The sequence below is a fragment of the Populus alba genome, chromosome 2 (assembly GCF_005239225.2).
Source record: "Populus alba chromosome 2, ASM523922v2, whole genome shotgun sequence".
Classification (NCBI taxonomy): domain Eukaryota; kingdom Viridiplantae; phylum Streptophyta; class Magnoliopsida; order Malpighiales; family Salicaceae; genus Populus; species Populus alba.
In genome coordinates this window covers 19937692-19959067 of record NC_133285.1, presented here as the reverse complement: position 1 = coordinate 19959067, position 21376 = coordinate 19937692, and the positions used below count along the sequence as shown (strand labels likewise).

Genomic DNA, 21376 nt, shown 5'->3' with positions numbered 1-21376 from the left:
AATATAGATTTATCTTTTCTATATTTCTCTCTTTTATTTTGAGACATTAATCACATACATCCTAAAATTCCTCATTTTTTATTAATTAATATCTAATTTTAATGAAGAAATCATTTATAAAATTACACAAATTAAAATAGTCAAACAGACAATAAATCTTGTACATATACAATATTTTCTTTTCCTATAACATAATGTATCAATTCAAAAGCTCAAAAGTTTTATCTTATGATCATATATTTCAAATTTTCGTATATACTAATAGTTATAATGTAGAATAAACTATTATTGTAACAAACTTTGACAATTAGATCATGCAACAACATCTTAAATTTAAAAAAAGCATGAGCCCTTTAAAAAGCTATTCGACACTTGGATGAAACATAAAATTAATTTTTTCATTCAAAATGCATATAAAAAAGGGAAGTTTATTTTTGAAGATTTAAAATAAATCACTTAGAACTCAAATTTTTTTTCCCTATTTTTCCTCTTTAAATATAACAAATTTATAAAATAAGTTACATAAATAAAAAGGAGTTTGCGGTTAAGTTTAACTGTATATGAATGAAAAATCCTACTTGAATGAGGCAATGCTTGTTTTTGCAGTCCAATCATGTTTTTGAAAATTTTAAAATTTTTTACCTAGGTGCAAGTTTGACAAACCATATTAGATCCAGGTATGTGAGAATGGAAAACATGTTTGATTAGACAATAAACAAAGATAACAATTATGTACTTTGATTGTTAAGAGAGAGAAAAAAAAGAAAAAACATAAACAATCGGTTATTAGTGGCAATCCAACCATTATCTGTCTATATACATTACATTATATTGAAAAGAACACGACTATTCATTCAGTTAGACATGCAGAAGACTAGATTTACCCACTAAAAAACGTCGTACATGCCCATAACTTTTTGATTTAAATAATAAATATATTGTGAAAATACTAAAACGCCTCATGATTCTCTTAATTATATAAAAGACCCATGTAAAAATACCAAAATACCCTCTAAAGGTAAAGTTTTTGTTTTGTCTTTCTAAGGTTAAAAGTGTTATTGTATTTGAAAATTAAAAAAACTTGAATATCTTTGTGAAAAAAAAAATAATACTTATCTACTTATAAAAAGATAAAAAATAAAAAAATAAAACTATCATTATAATTTATAATAAAAATTTATTGATTTATTGATCTGATTTGTTTTTCCGGACCATTTAACTTTTGTTATAATTTTAAAAACAGCAGCACATAAATACTTCGAGCCCACCGAATAACTTATATGCGCGGCACACGCGCGCGCCGGCAGAATTGCGCGTGTGGTTCTCAAGTTTAATTTATTTTCTTTTCTCACGTGCTAGTTTAGGTCCTAATTTGCTTGCTCATTTGCTCGCAGCTGTCTATCCCCAATCCACGCATCTCCCTCCTCTCTCCTTGTTCCTGTAACCCTAGCCCTAATGCGAACTTTCCGTTATTTCATTTAGAGACCACGAAATTCTTTACACTGCAACTATAGTGTAATGCGTAGTTGTGCAGGTACATCGAAAATCGAGACTGCTCCAGTTTTCGAATTTTACAATGGAGGATTTGACAGAGACAGAGATTGGGAGCTCTGTCGAGTCGTTTCAAAAGTTTTTGGATTCGCAGAGAGAGCTTTTTCACAACCAAATCGATCATCTTCAAAGAATTGTTGTTACTCAATGCAAACTCACCGGCGTCAATCCTCTTTCTCAAGAAATGGTGTGTCTTTTTCCTAATTTATTTATAAATCATAAGCTTTTAGGGCTTACCCCTTGTTATAATTTATTTTTTATTTTTTTATCTTTTGAAATCATACGCAGGCTGCTGGCGCTCTGTCGATAAAAATTGGTGAGTTTTTTTAGGGCTTCTACCTTACCTTTTTATGAATATACTGTATGGATATGATTCTGTTTGTGTCTTGATAATGATCAAAAGTCTTGTAAATGGGCTGCTGTCGGTCACTGCTAACACTGTATGTCGATTCGGCAGGAAAAAGACCCAGAGATTTGATAAACCCTAAGGCTGTCAAGTATATGCAAGAAGTTTTCTCTATAAAAGATGCAATTAGTAAGAAGGAATCACGTGAGATTAGTGCTCAATTCGGTGCTACAGTTACACAGGTGATTTTCCTTTCTTTATGCTTAAGTCTGGCTTGGGACAAAATTCATGCATTGATTTTCACCATTGCTCTGCATGTTTTTACACGAATTTGGAGACATATGCCTTCATTTATATTGATTACTTTTCTGCATTTTTTTCTTGTTTTGATCCTAATTTTTTTTTAGCGTCTGGATGTGTATATGTTATTGTTCATGACATGGTGTTGCATCAACTATAGGTTCGAGATTTTTTTGCGAGCCAGCGTATGAGAGTGAGGAAACTGGTTCGGTTGTCAAGGGAGAAGGCTATTAGAGTTAATGCACACAAAGGACCTCAAGATGGGGTCCCAACAACATCTGATGCTTTGATCCCTGTTGATTTGGTTCCCTTGAACTCTGTTGCCCCAAATCCAGTTCCCATGAATACTGTTAGCCCCAATCCAGCTCCCTTAAATGCTGTTATCCCCAATCCATTTTACTTGAACTCTGCTGCCCCCAATCCTGTTCCCTTAAGTTTTGTTAGCTCCAGCTCAGCTCCCTTAAACTTTGCTAGCCCCACTTCATCACCCTTAAACTCTGCTAGCCCAAATCCCGTTCCCTTAATTTCTGTTAGCCCTAATCCAGTTCCCTTAAACCCTGCAAGCCTGAACCCAGTTCCCTTAGACTCTGTTGCCCAGGATCCTGTTCCCTTAAACGCTGTTGGTCCTTCCAGGGTTGATGATGTACCCTCTTGCTCAACACAGGATGATGTGTTGCCTGGTTTAGATGAATTAGATAAACATTTTTCTGAGAAGATTTTTGATTTGTTGCGGAAAGAAGAAACATTTTCTGGGCAGGTGAAGCTCATGGAATGGATCTTGCAAATACAGACTCCAGCTGTTCTAAATTGGTACTTTGCAACCTGCTATATGTATCTAACAAGATGTGATTTTTTCTCCATTTGCATTTAATATTTTCCACGCATGTTCCCAGGTTTCTTGTTAAAGGTGGTGTCATGATTTTGGCAACATGGTTAAGTCAAGCAGCTGCTGAAGAACAAACAAGTGCTCTTCTTGTCACCTTGAAGGTAATTGTAAATTTTTATCATTTTCCCTGCAATTTTCTTACCTCATAAACATGCTTAGGATTGCATCCATGGTGTATGCAGGTATTCTGTCATTTACCCCTACATAAAGCTCCTCCTGAACACATGTCAGCTGTACTTCACAGTGTCAATGGACTGCGGTTTTACAGGACTCCAGGTGTACTTTTGTTCAGAGAGTTATCTTGTGCCCTTTGATCTTCCTATTTTATGCTTCTTGTTCTCTCATTCTTACATATTACATCAGATGTCAGTTTCTAATTACTAATTGATAAATGAACTCCATGGGCTATTTATAATGTTTGTAACTGTTCTTATTGCTCGGATAGGATAGTTATGCTTCTTGTTCTCTCATTTTTACATATTACATCAGATGTCAGTGTCTAATTACTAATTGATAAATGAACTCCATGGGCCATTTATAATGTTTGTAACTGTTCTTATTGCTCGGGTAGGATAGTTTCTGTTTTTTTTTTTGCTTTCTCATTATGGATAACAAAGGTCATACCAGTTTGTTATGATTCCATATAAAGATATTGTCCACATTCTGGTACTTTTATTTTTTGTAAACCAATTTGATCACAGACTGCTTCTGTGCTTATCAGACAAATAAGCAAGATGGATGAATTAGCAGTTGTGCTTCCTTTCTTTGTGTATTGTTCGGTATTGACACCATTCTGGTCAGTGTTGTCAAGAGGCACTGAGGCGCTTGCCTAGGTGCTCCATGCGAGGTGAGGCCCTGGCGCCTTTATTAGCCTCAGACGTTGGATTTCAATGAGGTACCGCCTAGGCGAGCGCCTTGTGAGTGGGTGCAAGGCGTTAAGGCTAACGCTTGCTTGAAGTTCTTCCTTTTCTGCTGTTTTTTTTTTTTTAAATGATATATGTTTTGACCTATTTGTCCATCTTTTTAATTTATCACAAGAAACAACTTAGGGGTATTTTTATAAAAAACAAATATTAGGGTAAAAAATTAAAATAAATCATTAAAGTGGGATGCAAACGGACAATGAAGGACACTTAGAAGAGAAACACCAGCCACACTTTCTTTTTTCAATAGTGGGAGTCAGAGAACAACACATCTGTACAGGTAATACTTTAATTTTTTCTAAACAAGTGCAGTATGAGGATTTCGATTATAATCATGAAATGGAGGATATGGAGGATTCAAGTGAAGGAGAGGAAATAATGGATGAAGATGTTTTTGAAGATTAATGAATAATGATGATGACATGTAATTTTGCTTTTTAATCATTTGGCTACTTACTACTTTAAATTATCTTATTTTGTTTTAAGGGTGAAAAATATAACTTCATTTGACCATGTTATGGTATTTTATATTTTCTTTTGATTTTCTAATGATCTAATCTTAATTGGGAAGATATATTTTTTAGATTTATATAATATAATATAATATTTTTAGCATATTATTGCCTTGGCTCATTCGGGCGAGCGCCTAGGAATTTTACAGGCATGGTGCCTTTTGCCTTTGACAACACTGATTCTGGCCTTGTTCTGATGAATCCTCTTGAGTTTTGTATTGTTTGATATGAGATACAACTGTGTGCTTCCTTTCTTTATGTGCCTTGTGATAATTTTGAACCTCATTTATCTGATTTGAAGATCAGACATATCAAACAGGGCCAGGGTTTTGTTATCAAAATGGAGCAAAATGTTTGCAAAAAGTCAAGCAATCAAAAAACCCAACGGCATAAAGTCGTCTACAGATGCACAGGACATGATTTTGAAGCAGAGGTAAGTTCATGTGATTACCTCCTATACTTGCAAGATTTGTTTAGTCAAATCTCATCTTTTGGCTCTAATTTTGTGCAGCATTGATGAAATTATGGGCAATGAATCATGGCAGTGTGATATTGGTAATCCTGTAAGTTTTATGCACAATCAGTTGCTGCACAAAAGTGGACTGATGTTATAGGACTTCTCTAATAGCTTTTATCCTGAACAGGATGGTGTTCTTGCTCTCTCATCTGAAAGTTCTGAAAATATCAGGTATTGATATGTTTTTTTTTTTTTTTTGACTTGTTATTGGTGTTTGTTGGGGGCATTCAGCCTAAATTTCTTTGTTTTTAGGAAAATTGAGTCTTCGCAAGCATTGAAGCTGCTGCCTGCATCAACAGATGATTTGAGCAGGAAGCACATTCTAGGCGCATCTTCATCTCGTATCCTCAGAATTTTATTTTTTTAAAGTGGTGCATTGCAATTTCTCTGGCACTTGAAGGAAAATTGATTTGACTTATCTTTTCCTTGTTTAACTGATGAAGCTTTTGCTTACATCATCATATAGTTTCATCCATCTCTCAGTGCATGCTTGTTTTACACACAGTAAACTGGTCACTGCATTATTAAATGAAAAGTCCAAAGCCACATGATATTCTTACCATTTTATCTATGATATAAACAATGGCCTGGGACATACCTTGTCAAAGTATTCACCATTAGGTTAAATATATTTTCCTGAGAGTCTTAGGGTTTAAAAGCTTAGCTTAGGAAACTTGTATGGAAAGAACTGATACATGCTACTCTCTTCACCCATGCTAGCTGTTACAGTGATTATAATGGTGAGTGCAGCCCTAAACCACTGACTTGTATTAGCTTTTAGTTGATATTGATCTACTGTGTTTTATTATTGGTCCCCCCCCAGAGCTGGCACATGGAGTATGAGAGGAATTCGATTATGCATTTGCTTGTACAGGATTGGTTGTTCTTCTGGATTTGTCCTTTTCTTTACCAGGAAAAGAGTCCAAATCAACTGAAGCGATTGATGATCTTTAAGCTTTTTTATAATGTTTCCATTGTAATATTTACATAATATAATGCAGCAAGGAAATCATTTGATGCTACATGGGCAAGTGAGTTCAGTTACCTGGACAAGCTTATCTGGTTGCCTTTTGTAGATATGTAATTGATAAAACCACCTTTTTGCCCCTATGCTTGTAGCAAATGGCTGTCTTACCCCTGCATTTCAAATTTGGTTGATTGATGCCAAAATTGACAAAATGTTGGTCAATTTGTCCCAATCAATAAATGAATTGCCTTCTTTTGAAAACTACAGCAGCCTCAACACCAGGATCTTTGTTGTCTGGCCAGTGTCAGGGTCATTTGGTGGTGGAAATGGTGGTGAGCCAGAAGTGAACATCATCAACACATGTAGGAGGGATTTTTTCAAAACATTTGAATGAGTACTTCAATTTTTTAAATGTGGAATTTACTTCTGTTCTAACAGCCTATTAACTGCAATTATTGATTTCAGCCAATTGACCAACATTTTATCGAGTTTGGTTTCAATCGACCAAATTTTAATGCAGGTGGCAAAATCATGTTATAGTCTAGCTGATTATGAAAACGAAATTAATCAGTTCCTTAGTGACTCTGGCGATGATTTCAAGTTCAATTATCTTGCTATATGTTTGGTGAGATCTCACATAAAAGTTATACTGCTTTGGAATATGCAGAAATTCTCACATAATCGCCATACTTTTAAGTAATGAATGAGCAACATTAATCTGACTGACAATCTCAAAATCTTTGAATTTGTTATAGCTATTAATTGATAGCTCTTGGTTATTATCAAATTTAAGGTACAAGTATGGCAGTAAATTGTCATTTTTTTCAATTAGTTTGGACAATTATCTTTGCAGTTCTTATGTGAATAAATCAACCAAAATATATATTTGAAGATTTTGTACTTATATCTGTGGTACATGGGTTTCTTGCCAGCTTCTAGTTAGTTTCATGATGGAAAACCCCTTCAGCAACCCATTTGGGGGCATAACCTTCAGAAATTGTTGGTTGTGTTACAGATTTATGTGGAATCCTGGTTCAATGGTTGATAAAGTCGTGATTTTTGCTTAGTCATTTTGACTGATCAATTTTACCTCATCCCAAATATATTGCTTGAAGTGCAAGAGCACTTTTGATTGTTGTTCTTCTATTTGTTTTACCTTTTGTTTGCAAGAGCACTTTTGATAGTTTTCTTGTTTCTTTGTCTGGATGAACTCTTAAGTACCTCCCTTAGCTAGTAACAGATACAAGAGAACGTAGAAAAGTTCAGCTTGTTGAACAGCCAGGCCAGAAAACAGCTGGCAGAAGCCCTCAGGCGACCAAAGCTGCTTCTGTTAATCAAGGTCGCCCAATGTCTGCGGATGATATCCAAAAAGCAAAAATGCGTGCTTTATTCATGCAGAACAAGCATGGGAAAACAGGTTCCTCATCCAATGGAAGCACTGGTATGAAAAATGGAGGGCGTAATAAGCCTTCAAGTATGGCCACCAGTTTGTGTCCAGTTTCTAAAATTCATATCCAGCCAAAGATTGAGGAATACAAGAAACCTGTGACACCTCCCCCCCAAGCTTCTAGTAAGGTTGAGGGTTTCCTTGATCTAAAGAAAGAAATCAATTCAAAGGAACCCATGGGGGGAGTTTGCAGTAAAGTCCAGATCCCATGGCAGACTCCTCCAGGTACATGTGCTTTTGGTTTTTATTTGTTGGTTACTTTGATGTTTGATTAGTAATATTAGCGCAGGTGAGTAGATGCTTTATGGATAAAGCAAGACAACTTTTTAAACTGTTACCCGAATTTTAATAGTGTGCAATCAAGAATTCCAGGATCATTTTGTGTGTATTGTATGTAGTTATAGATGAGATACAGACACATTTAAAATATTTGTCGTTTAATAGTTATGGATATATGTCATTATTCAATTTCTAGTTTGACACTTTCCATTTAATTGCTCATCCCTTGATTCCCTGCCATTTCATCACAATTATTTTGGTTTTTGGATTGACCTTGTAATACAGCAAGTGGATAGCCTTTACAAATACAACATGTGCCAATGTGTATTGAAGATGCTAATTAGTTTGTTGATAAAGACTATTTTTTGTAGTTTTGGGGACGTGGATTCAAAAACTTGTTTCATGCTGTTAATTTTCAAAGTACTAACTTTTCACCAGGAAAGAAAGTAGTACTTGAACTGTTAATGTCTTGTGTGAAAATTCAGCATAAGATCAGAACAATACAAGTTACTTTATAAAGTGAAGTTTATGCTTACCAGATTTTATAGCATTGGTGGGTACCAAGTGACAATGGCATCTTAACTGGATGCAGATGCTATGAACATGGAAGTTATCTATCTTATTACATAGGCACATTGATTTTTAATTCTTTCTCAATTATGGTATCCACATACAATATGGTATCAAATCATGTCAATTACTTCAAACCTGAAACTCCTGAATATGGTTGCTGGATTGCATTGGCGAGGACATGAAATTTAAAGGTGAAAATTATGTACTTGTGGTGTTTTTGGTTTGCCAACCAGTTTTCTATACAACCATAATTTTTTTTTCCCTTATCCTGGAATTGAGCACTTATCAAGCACTATATCATGAGTGAAAAGGGGTTTGCAGCTTATCATTTTTTGGACTGGGGACTGTATATTGTCAGCATGGGGCCCAAACAACTGGTTGCTGTACTCCAAGCAGGGAGGATCTTGTTTCAAATTTTTAAATATCTTAAACAATGCATAGAGAATCAGTTTTACGTAAGTGGATAATCAGCTTAGGCACTATTTGGACTTTGGCTAGACAGGATTCAGGACGTTCACAACAGGGTTCTTTGCAAATTAGGGGTGGCTGAGCTCCCTCACTTCTTGTGTCTTTTTTATTCCTCTCAAAACCAAACTGCTATCTTCAACTTCTCATGGGTTGTCCAAGATTATTTGATTTTGTTCAGGCTTTTTTATTCCTTTGGTATTTCTTATTAGCTCAATGCACATTCTTTGGTGTTTTCAGCCTTTTATGCACTTCTCTTTTCTGCAGAAATAAAACTCAGCATTCTCTGGAGAGTGGGAACTGGTGAAAATAGCAAAGAAGTTGATGTTCAGAAAAACAGAAACCGTAGGGAGATAGAAACGATCTATCAGACAGTCCAGCAGATACCATCTAATCCAAAGGAACCATGGGACCTTGAGATGGATTATGATGACTCATTGACCCCAGAGATTCCAATTGAACAGCCACCTGATGTTGATGTTGCAGAAACACAGGTTTCCCATACTGAACATGTAAATACAGTAGTTGCATCTGCACCTTCCCTGCCTCAGGTTGGTGGAGGGAGTGCAACTGAACCAGATCTTGAGTTGCTTGCTGTACTGTTAAAAAATCCAGAATTGGTTTTTGCATTGACTTCTGGCCAAGCTGGCAATTTATCAAGTGAAGAAACTGTGAAGCTGCTTGATATGATCAAGACAGGAGGGGCTGGTCTGGCAGGTAGTTTAAATGGGCTTGGTGGGAAAGTGGAGGAGAAGGTTGAAGTCTCACTTCCATCGCCAACTCCTTCAAGCAACAATCCTGGAACGGTGCGTGACTTAGGCCAATATTGCAAATTTTGTTACGTATCATTAAACTGTTGTCAACTTCCTATGGGTAGAGCTATTTGCTCTCTTGCAATTTAGGAAATATAAATTCACAGGGAAGCATAAATTAAAATCTGGAATGGACAAAGCTCTACTTGCAATGGAAATAAAATAAAGGTCAAAATGAACTTGGGCAATTAGAGGTGTGACCAGTTGTGGAACTTGGGATTTGTCCATGGGAATTGCTTGGATGTTTTCAGCAGTTTAGAAATGGATTTTGTAGATCTTGCTCTCCTCATCTATTAGAGTTGCCATCAATGGCTGGAAAATATGGTTGAAGCATTTTCTGCCATTATTCATCCACTGATTATCTTATGTCCCATTAGCTGGGAATGATGGATTGATGTGTCCCATGCTGTGAAAATTTTGCTCGACTAAAAATGTAGTGGCCCCCTCGCAGGTGTTGTCATTGGAAAAAAAAAAAAGTAAATAAAAATGGTATATAATTGTTTTCTATATATATATATATATATATATATCATATGTGCTAATAAACACTCTCATTGGTAACTTTGTAAAATATGCAGAGTGGATGGAGATCAGAATTTGCCAAGAATCCATTTTCCCAGCAGGCTTCAATGGGGAACAGAGTTGTATACAGTGATCCTGGAGTCCCCACCAGTGTCCCCGTAGCCGAAAAGCATACTAGCTTGGTGCAGCATCAAAATCAGGCCACTAGCATCAGAATACCGCAGCAGCAAGCTAGCATTCCATTACTATCCCATCATGTTTCGGCAGTGAAGAACCCTTTCTCATTGCCTCAGACAAGTTCCATAGTACCTGAAAACCGACAACCTTCAATAGTTCTCCCAGCAAACCAGAGTTACCCCTCAAATTCTTCAATGTTGCAGACACCATCCTCAGAAATGGTTTCAACCATGAAAATTCAACCCGTTAACACCCCGCCCTTGCTAAACCTTTCAGCTGCAATGAACAACATAAAATCAACTCCACCCGTTTCTTTCACATCAAAACCACAGGAGAGACGGCTAGTTCCTTTTCCACCATCAACATCCACCGTACCAACACAGTTACAGTCACAACCTGCCCAGATAAACGAACCTCCGATTGTATACTCCACACGGCCGCATACTGGCGATGTAGGTCCAGTGGCTGATTCCTGGAGAGTTAGGCAGGGTTTAGTCTCAAACTCCCCTTCCCAAGTTAATCAAACAAACTATGTTTCATCATTTGGAGGGCCTGTGCAGCCATTGTTGAGGTCAGGTCCTCCTTGGGAAAGAAATGAACATGTGGGTGATGTGGGTGATGAGGGTTATGAGTCTTGGAGTCCGGAGAATAGGCGTTATGAATCACAAGACTACATGCCAGGGAGAAACCATTCAGGGCCCAGATCCAGAATGAATTCCGGACGGGATTATATGCCCAACAATAACAATAATAATAATAATAGGTCCAGGCAACGGAATTCCTCTGGTCATGGGGACCGTAACTGGAATGGAAACAGAAGATGGCACTGATTGACTTGAAAGCTTCTTCCATAATATGGCCCGGCCTGGGCTGATCCATTGCTTGGAGTGAATGTAATGACAGGGATTTACACGCTATATAGGGTGTGTGGTTGTGATGAGGAGAATTCTAACAGCGAATGCAAATGTTTAGATACTTGGGATTCGATACTAAATTTTGACAGAAAGCATCTAATACTTGGACGAAGTTGCAGCTCTTCCTTTCTTCGAGATGATACACTTGGACGAAGTGTCTAAAAAAGCTTGAGAGAAGAGACGGCTCTGCGTCATTGGGACGTGGTCTTGGTAAAGTAACTAGAATCCCCCCCCCTCCCCTCTCTTAATTTTATTGTATTCATTTTTCGATTTCAAGAATTTAAACAAGGATGATTTCAAAAAGATGAGTGGAAATTAAAATGCCATCCATGAGTTTGACCAATATGGCTGTTTTTGTTTCGGAAAGGAAATCTTTAAGATTAGTAAACTGCCGGAGGAGGTAAAGATGGTTCCAATCGCATCGACCATTCGACCATGAGGTTGCAACATGGCATGGAATTATAACAGGCTATGCACCATCATCACTCAGGTTCAAGCTTTGGTGGCTGCAGTGCAGTGGCACCAAACAATATTGAAGAGACGTCGCCTAATCCGTGATTCAATTAAGTCAAAGAATATTAATCATTATTATTGTTAAAAAAAAAAAAAAAAAACACCATTGAATGAGGGAAATCACAATTTAGTCATCAACATGTTACACCAATATCAATTGAATATGAAATCTTTTATTTTCATCAATTTGGCCTCGAACTTAATTAATACAAACCAGGTGAAATATACACTGGTGTAAAAACTATCCTTGAAGGAGCATGTGTAGAAATGGGTTATAACTTAAGAAGAGGTATCTGCTTAAGCCTCTGTTTGAGATTGCAGTGAAAATAGAAGGAGGTTAACATTTATTTATTTTTATTTAAAATTAATTTTATATTTTATATTTTTGGATTGTTTTGATTTGTTAGTGTTAAAAATAAATTTTAAAAAATAAAAAATGTTATTTTATTATATTTCTGAACAAAAAATATTTTACAAAGTAATTATTATTATTTTTAAATGTCCTTTAAATGGGATTTAATTATAATATGTTTGAACATTTTGAATTGAATTTAATTTAGAGATTTTAATAAAATTTTATGTTTGAAATTGTTTTGAGTGTTAAGAATTGAATTTTAAATTAAGGGTCAGCCCTCTCTTGTGATTTAAAATTTAAAAAAGAAAAAAAATTTAATGTTAAAATTAGCTTTTCTAGAACATTTATTTATTATAAAACTTTTAAAGAAATAAGATGAAAATAATTATAATAATATAAAAAATAAAATAAAATAAATTTTATATCATTCAAAAATACAACAATTGAATTCAAATCAATTAAATTTAATTTCATTAAGAAAAAATGGTTTCCAATGACTTGTTAAGGCAAGAAAATCGAGCGAATATCAGCATCAAAATAATAATAAATGCTGACTGTGGCCACCCAACTACAATAATGTTTCTTCTCTCTTGCTCTCTTTCTTTTCCTGCCATGCCAGGTGCCCTCTAGAAGAAGAAGAAGAGGAGGAGGAATCGGAATCATATTCCTATCTCTTTCCCTATCCCTATCCCTTGCTCTTTCTCCATCCTTCATTTTTACTTTGGCCTTTGAATTTCCTTCCAAAAAACATAAAATAATGGGATTCAAATTCTACAAAAGATTTAGGAATTCAATCTTGTTGTACAAATCATCCCATTTTATCTCTTCAGGACGCCACCCGAGTGCTACTACCAGTGCCAGTGCCAGTGCCAGCTTCCTACTCCAACCACCCTTCAATTCTCACCACCAAGTTAATAATAACAATAGCTATAACAACCCTCCTCCTTTCATAATCCATAGAAGGTGGCATTTTGGCCATTCTCATGCCCATCACTCTGACCACCACCACCGACCCTCTCCTGGTGAGCAAAGCGAAAGCATATTCCGTTTGGGACTTGCTGCCGATATCGGCTTGGCGGCTGGAAAGGCTTTCACTGGCTATTTATCTGGTAGCACTGCCATCATCGCCGACGCTGCTCATTCTGTCTCTGACGTGGTGCTTAGTGGGATTGCGTTGTGGTCTTTCAAAGCTGGGATGGCTCCTAAAGATAAAGAACACCCTTATGGTCACTTTTTTTAATCTGTACCTAAGCTCTACTCACTCACTCACTCTCTCTCTCTCTCTGTCTCTCGGTTTAGGTTTTAGGCTGTAATCATGTAATTTGTTAAAAACGATTATTAATGTCTTTTAATCCTAGCAAATCTATGCAGTAATGTCCAAATTAGTAAAAACATTTGGCTGTTTTAGCTTGTCTTAGGCTGGGATTTCTTTTGCATCTGTCCTTGTGAAAACATAGATATTTTAGAGGAAGCAGAGAATAATCTGAATTTTGTTTTCCCTCTTAAACATCCAGAAAGGCCTGCGCTTGTCTATCGATAAATCATCCTGGGATTGATTTTTAATTGATCAAGGATGGTTCATTCAATCGATTCATGATGATATATGCACATAATAAAGTTTGTTTTGCCCGTCTTGCATTGAGCACCGTTTTTGTTCTATAGAACCTTAGCTTCAAGTGTGTCTTGGATACCCCTAGTAACAGCTAAGTTTGATGTGCTGTATTTATTTTTTGGTTCCTGTGTTTTTTTTTTCTCCGCATAAGGTGTACAATAATCTTTTAGATGCATTGTGCATAGGGGCCTGTTTCTTGGTTTCATAATTGGTTTTCCTTCCTCTCAGGGCATGGCAAGTTTGAAACTCTTGGAGCCCTTGGGATATCTTGCATGCTTTTAGCAACTGCTGGTGGTATTGCGTGGCATGCATTAGATCTTTTACTTGTATAGTTCATTTCCTCTTGTTTCTCATCTTCATTAGCACCGACCATGAAGTTTGTCCACATTTTGGAATAAAATTACTCTACCTGCTTCACATAAACTTCATAAAGGATTTTGAATAAAAAATTGTAGAAATCAACCTTTTTCGTGTGCAGGGGTTGCTGACTGCAGTGCCTGAGGTAGCAAACCATCCATTGACCCATGAACATGTGCATAATCATCTTCAAGGTGGGCATCATCATGGGGTTGACATGGATCATCCCATCCTTGCTTTGAGTATGACAATTGTATCAATTTCTGTTAAAGAAGGGTAAGATATGTTGCATTATTTCTGGACAATCCTCTTTTGTTTCCTCTTTAGGAAGAGGTGGTTGCTTCTCTTTCACTTGCCTGTTTAATAGCCTTGAAATTATTCATTTGGCAGATATACCACGATCTATTCAGATAATAATAACTTTATGTTGATGGACATATCCTTGAAGTCTTTTCTTTTGCAATGGTTGTGCTGCCATTGTGTGATGATGGTTTTTGAAGTGCAACTTTGATTAATAAAATCTCATTTGAAACATGTAGCCTGTTTTGCTAAATATTTCTATATACACACCCGTGTCCATGGCTTCTAAAGGCAAAAACAACTAGGAGCTTTCTGTATTCTGTCGATATATGTATCTGTGACCCTTACATCCCACTCTACATGCTTTATTTCTTGTGCAGAAGATAACACCCTAACTACATTCCCTGCTCTGTGGCTTGTCTATTTCTTGTCTATAGCATCTTTTCCAGCTTCCTTTCCTATTGAAATCTATGATCTTGGCTCATTTATCTTTGTGTCACCTCATGTTTCTTTTTCCTGCAGGCTTTACTGGATAACAAAACAAGCTGGGGAAAGGCAAGGAAGTGGACTAATGAAAGCAAATGCTTGGCATCATCGTGCAGATGCCATTTCATCTGTTGTTGCTCTTATTGGTGTTGGTAAGAAGATTTTATTTATGTAGCTGGCATTCAGTATGGTTTGGTCTAAGTTGAACATGAAGCTAATTATTCCAAGATATTTTAACGAAGCAGCATAATTTGTTTAAGACTTGCAGTATAGTTTAGAATTACTGCAACATAATGACAGACTCTAGATTAATAATCAGTACATAGTCCGTTAAAAAATCTGAATTTGATTTAATGTCATGGAAGATTTTTCAAAAAACACATTATCAAGACCCCAATAAGTTTTGGATCAATAAGATTCCTAAAATTAAACTGATGTGAAAGCCAAAATCATGCTTGCAAGATGTATTTCACTTAATTTATAAAAAACATCTGTCTTATATACTAGGCAGCCAATTGTTCTTTCAAAATATCTTATTTTGGTGCCAACTGTTCAGTGTTTCTGAAATGTCAATGTCCGCGTGAATGATGAATAACACTTAGCCCTATTCTTTCTCATAATTCCTGCACAAAGTATTTTATGGTGCCTTTTCATAGCATATTATGACGTGAGGCTGTAACCTGGTTCATCCTATTGACTTGGGCAAAGTACCGGCCCTCTTTTCTTCTATCTTTAGTTTCACTGAAGTGATTTGTTAGTGGTTTTATATATATATATATATTTATTTATTTATTGTTAAAACATAGGCAGATTTAAAAGCAAGACTTTGAACAGAGGACCTCCTGGTATCCTTGGCCAAATTTTAACCACTTGTGCTAACCCTTGGTACCATGGCCATTTCTATACGTCTTATAAAGCACAAGCCATATAGTGATATAGTCTGTTTCATCTTTGGAAAAACTGTTTTCCAATTCTTCTAATGGATAGTATTCGATACACTTTTAATCTTCTTGTTCTGCCCATTCATTTCTCCCAAGTGTTCTTAAATCACTGATGCTAGTTGACCATCAATTTATTCTTCATCACTTTAGGAGGGGCTATTCTTGGAGTAAAGTTTCTGGATCCTCTTGCTGGACTTGTTGTCTCGGGTATGATACTTAAAGCTGGACTTGAATCAGGGTACCAGAGGTATACCTCCAATTACCTTAACTTAATCTTTCACTGAGCATCAGATGCATTTTCTAGCGGCATGAATCTCCTTATCTGACATCATGTTATGGACAAATCATAGTGTCTTGGAACTGGTAGATGCTGCAATCCCAGAGGAAGATTTGTATCCTATAAAGCAAACAATACTACAAGTTCAGGGAGTCCAGGTTTTATTCCTATAAACCCCTTTGCTTTTCAGAACTTCTATGGTCATTTGTTTAGTGCTCACTATTCATTTAATATTACGTATCATTTAGGCTCTTTTGGTTGCTGACATAGTTTCAGAATACTGAAAGTTGCTGCTTAACAATAGTGGAAAATGCATAAGCTAATAGCTGTGGATTTCCCATGACAATGAAATTTCCTTTTAGTTTTGTCAGTTTGCAATTTTGTCCCATGTATTGAACCTAAAACTAATGGGACAGTTCAACTTTTTCAGCTCAACATCTTTGGCTGGCTGGCTTTGCATTAAATTTGATTCAGAAACATAGAATAGTCAGATATGATGCTAACTGCTAACCAGTAAATGATTGTGGTTCTTCTGTACAACAATCTCCTTTGCCATGAGTCTGCTTGGAATGCCAGAGACATGGTGTCAGCTTTTGCAGCAAGAGACCTTGTAGTGCTTAACATACCTAAGAAATTTAATACGGCAGAGAATACTCTTTCAAGTTTTGCAGGTTGTCCATGAATTTTTGTTCATGCTTCCAAGTATGACTTTTAATAAGCTTACATGCTCGTTCTATCAAAACTCACACTATATAGAAATAATACACATTTGATCGCAAATATGATTACCAGTTAATAAAAAATTCCAATAGAACTTTTTATTAATATTTGTTGGGACAGTTCGGGTGGGTGGGGTGGTTAACTGCTAGTGAAGCAACATAACTGTGATAGATATTCCCAAGTTTTGATTTCAATAATCAATAACCAGTGGAATGGCCATACCACCCATGAAATTCCTGAGACTTTTGAACACCATGTAAAACTATGAAGTGTAATTTCTTTTACTTATTTGTTCATATTTTGGGGAATAAAAACATCTCTAGATCTTCACTTTTTCATGATACTTTACGAGTCATTTGTTTTTAATCTTTTTCCTCTTGAATGTCTAGACTACACTAAAATTTCCTAGTACATTATTCAACAAATACCACCACTGCAATTAGTTTAGAAATTCCCAGAGGGATTTTGTAGAACCATATACCTGATTGGAGATTTTATCACTACTCAAATAGATATTTTGAAGTTGATGGAGTTGAATAGAATTATCAATAAAAGGTAGAAAGGAATAAAAACGTGATCATCCCCGTTGCATGGCCTGCAAAGTGTACTTTATCATTAGTCCTGCCATATATGTTGAATGATGGTTGAGTACTTTTAGTTGGTCTTTGCTTCCTGGCATTGTTGCTCAAGAATCCTTTGTAATTGTTTACAGGGATGCCATCGCTTGAGAGGAAGGAGGGCTGGTTCATCTCTATACCTTGATGTACATATTGTGGTGGGTTATTCTTCTGAATGTCAAGTTGTTTGATGCTTTTGTGGTACAATTCGAAGTTTAGTTGAAAAGCTGAATTTATGTAAGACAATTGACCTTGTGGTTTCCCTCTTGATTGACATGGTTTCTTTTACTTGCAGGTTGATCCTTTTCTTAGTGTTAGTGCTGCTCATGAAATCGGTGAAAATGTTCGTCAGGAAATTCACAACTCCCATCCAGGAATAGCTGAAGTTTTTATACACATAGGTATGATAGTTGATTCTATCATCTGCCATAAATGGTCGAGAGAGAGGGTAACACAATGGATGACATCTTTTGGAGAATTATTATTAGACTTAAAAGCTTTCGAAATCTAATTGGGTAGTCCCAGTAAGGAGTGTCAGTTGGATCCTGTTTATTTTAGTTGTTAATCCAAAGTTCCAAACCCTTGATTTTCTGTTTGTCTTCTAATTTCTTGGTCAACATGGTCTATCAAATGATTCAATGTCTAACCATCTTTCTTATGTCCTTATTTTGTTTTCCAGATTAAGTGTCATTACCGTTTGTCTAACAATTCACCATATGTGATCACCTTTTCCCTTTACATATATACAATTGACTCTACAGTTGTGTCCTATAACATTTTCTAATGTGCTTGCAGATCCCGCATATTTATGTATTTCTCCTACTATGATGGATCAAGAAGAAAATTTAAATGGAAAAGTGAATCAGAATAAAAAGATTTCTTTGGATGACAAAGACATTGAATCGATTGTTTCTGACGTTTTCTCATCAAAGATCCCGGAGGTATTTGTCTCATTTTATTGTTTTAACCTTTTCTTTCTTTCAACCTATAAGAGGTTTTAATGGATTTCAGAAAATAGAGGTTGAGCGTATAACACGCCACCTGATGCAAGGCAATATATTACTCCAGATTGAAATTTCCATGCGCCCCAGCATCTTCATTAGGTATGTAAGTCAGCCTTTTGATGTTCTTGATCATCATGCTGTTCTATGTTTGATATTTTTCCTTGTGGCATCATAGGGACGCCATGGAATTGGCAGGAGAAGCAGAAAAGGAAATCTTAAAGGCATCCTCTAGTATCATTCAAGTTGGTTTTCTGCTAAGATTAGGGAGTCCCATCCCCAAGTTTGTCAATGAATAGTTGGGATGCGTCTGGGACGTAAGCTCATCCACTGATCTGCATGTTTGTATTTTGGAACAGTGCATTTGTTGGATTTTGTACACATAATCCCTAACCCTGAAAGCGGAATTGTCTGATTGCAAATGAGAGATACCATACAAAGACTGCTAGGAGTAACCCTATAACATTCTATAAAATAAAACAGTAGGATGGAATTGCATACCATTGGAAGCCATAATATCTGAAGAAACCCTTGTTAAAAAAATAAAAATTCACGCCTTCCTCCCTTTGTCACCTATTCTTTCAGTGAGGGAAATCGTATAAATTTTGTTATCAATTATCTATTATGATTTATTTGGTGTTCTTCTGTACTGGGTCAAGAACATAATTAGGAGGATAATTGTCCATCATGATTCTTTAAGTTCCTCAGTGATTATTAAACAAATTAATTGGTAAAATTTATCAATTTATCTTTAATTAAAAATCCAAGTTAAACATAAATGCTAACACAAGGTTACTGGGCCACTTCAAAAAAAAAAAAAAAAAAACTAACAATAATTTGACTCACAAACTTGCACCAAAAACAACACCTTTAAAAAAAAAAAAAAAACTGATAAATCAATTAAAATGACTTTAACATTATAATTAGCTTAGTTCACATTATAATTACTTAGGTCATTAATATGAGTCATAAGTAGGGGTGTTTACGGTTTGGTTAGATTCGGTTTAGGCTAAAAAAACCAACTAAACCGAGCTTCAGTATTTTAGAGAAATATTAATCAAACCGGATCGGAAACCAGTTCAAACCGAACCGGTCCGGTTCGGTTAAATCCAGGTTTTTTTGAAAACATATATTTAGTGACATACAATATATATATAATATTCTCTTCCATGTATTACCATATTTACAACCATCACTAATACAATCTTTTATAATTTAATGACGCCTATAATTTGTCTTAAAACATTTCTTGTTTATCAACCACACACATGTATAACAGACGAACATAAAAGACATAAATATATAATATAATTGTGCATAAGTGTTAATTTTTATAACTACTTAAACATAAAAAGTATCACAATAAAAGACCCATCTTAATGTAATGCTCTTTGTAAGCCTTGAGAGGCAATCCTTTTTTTTATCAATGGGTCAACAATCATGTAAGTGCAACTGATGTTTTCAATTGAAACTAGTAGTTTCTAGACTCTCTCTAGCAACCGAATACTTCAACTTTATGTGCTATGTACCATTAGAGTGCTTTCAATTCTTAAAGGAAAAAATTGCTATGGTATTATCACAATATATCTTTAATGATTGGACAATTGAGTCCTTGTTAATTTTGTTCTATTTTTTTTTATTGGAATGATAAATTTCAGTTCCAAAACATTTTAGCATTCTGTTTTAGGATCGTGCAATATGTGTATACACTGTACAATTCAAAATATTAATTCAACATACATATTGATTTATAATTTATGCTTGAGATTGCGTTAGAGTTATTCCCTTTAACTTTTGTAAAATAAAAATAAATCACGGTATGTTTTTCCATAACTAAAAGCTTATCATACAGAAATCAAAAAGAAAAATATCTTGCTTTCTGTAATTTGTTAAAATTTGCTATATGTTTTCCCACAACTATTTACAGGTATAATCCAATCACCAAAACCATTAGTCAACTACTAAAAACCTCTAAATAATAATACCAATGCAAAGAACAAAAAGGAATTTTAACAATGCAATCCTAGCACTATTCTTCACTCGAAGATAAATAGATTCAATCATTTAGAAACAAATAAAAAGTTCAAAAGGAAGATTAAAATGAGTAATTTAATAAAGTATAAAGTATAAAGTAGTAGAAAGGAAAGGCTAACATGCAGACTGGGAAGCTTTACAAAATGATTTGCATAATAAAAATTAAACATGCTGACCATGATGCTGTGTCAAGAAAGCTTTAGTTGCAATTTGCAAAACCTGTTTTTATAGATGAATTCAAATAAAAAGAATTACAAAAAATAACACAAGCCATGATAAGTAAAATTTGTAACCCCCGGTTTTAAATTGATAAAATAGCATGGTGAGCATTATAATCAATCGAACAAATTCTAACCAGATAATATAATATTAAAAGAAAATTAGGAAAAAACCTTTAGAGAAAAATATAATGGAACTCCAAGTAAATGAAAATACAAATTTACTCACGAATAATATTTTCGGTATAAACCTTGCATTGACCTGTATAATTATTTTTATAATTATACAAAAACAACCCTTCCTCCCTTTTCCTTGTAAGTTGGCCCAAAAATACAACAATAAAAAAGGAGGTAGCATTTCTTTTCATTTCTTCTTCTTCTTCTTCTTCTTCTTCTTAATTCTTGGAGAGAGAATGAGTTAAGAAGAAAATGATGCAAAAAATCAATGGGTTAGGCAGAACAATAAGAGGTTAGAACTTAGAGAGAGAAACAAACATTATTGGGAGGAGGAAGAAGGCTTTAACGATAACTTGCAAAGTAAACCATTAATTGAGTTGAATTTGTGTAAGTACGATGTTTTCTATGGTTATTTTCTTTTTTTAGTGATTTGGTGATGAGGGGATAAAAAACCCCTCAAAAAATAAAATTCTAGGGTTTATGCAATTTTCATGGGAATGATTGTTTTGATGAATTATGGTTGATAGGTATATTAATGGTGAAAATAACAATCACAATTGAAGAAAAAAGTTGAATT

At 35.2% G+C, this 21376-nt stretch overlaps 2 protein-coding genes across 4 annotated transcripts; both read left to right on the top strand.

Moving 5' to 3' along the window:
* The first annotated feature begins 1385 nt into the window (after positions 1-1385).
* LOC118062746 (homeobox protein LUMINIDEPENDENS) lies at positions 1386-11534 on the top strand. The gene is made up of 13 exons (XM_035076590.2): positions 1386-1738; positions 1840-1867; positions 2009-2139; positions 2358-3007; positions 3091-3184; positions 3266-3359; positions 4825-4951; positions 5030-5081; positions 5163-5206; positions 5288-5376; positions 7243-7674; positions 9034-9572; positions 10157-11534. Exons 1-13 carry the CDS (start codon positions 1577-1579, stop codon positions 11105-11107), a joined length of 3393 nt encoding a protein of 1130 aa, XP_034932481.1. The 5' UTR covers positions 1386-1576; the 3' UTR covers positions 11108-11534.
* A 1087-nt stretch (positions 11535-12621) lies between these two features.
* LOC118062754 (metal tolerance protein 2) lies at positions 12622-18919 on the top strand. 3 transcript variants are annotated; one of them, XM_035076597.2, is made up of 11 exons: positions 12630-13285; positions 13900-13997; positions 14150-14304; positions 14851-14966; positions 15906-16002; positions 16106-16190; positions 17465-17527; positions 17665-17770; positions 18165-18310; positions 18381-18472; positions 18549-18919. In XM_035076597.2, exons 1-11 carry the CDS (start codon positions 12817-12819, stop codon positions 18667-18669), a joined length of 1548 nt encoding a protein of 515 aa, XP_034932488.1. In that variant the 5' UTR covers positions 12630-12816; the 3' UTR covers positions 18670-18919. The 3 variants fall into 3 exon arrangements, with proteins under 3 accessions (XP_073263790.1, XP_073263791.1, XP_034932488.1); XM_073407689.1 differs by lacking the exons at positions 18381-18472; positions 18549-18919 and having other exon boundaries at positions 12622-13285; positions 17665-17817; positions 18049-18173; XM_073407690.1 differs by lacking the exons at positions 18381-18472; positions 18549-18919 and having other exon boundaries at positions 12625-13285; positions 17665-17817.
* Positions 18920-21376: the final 2457 nt, after the last annotated feature.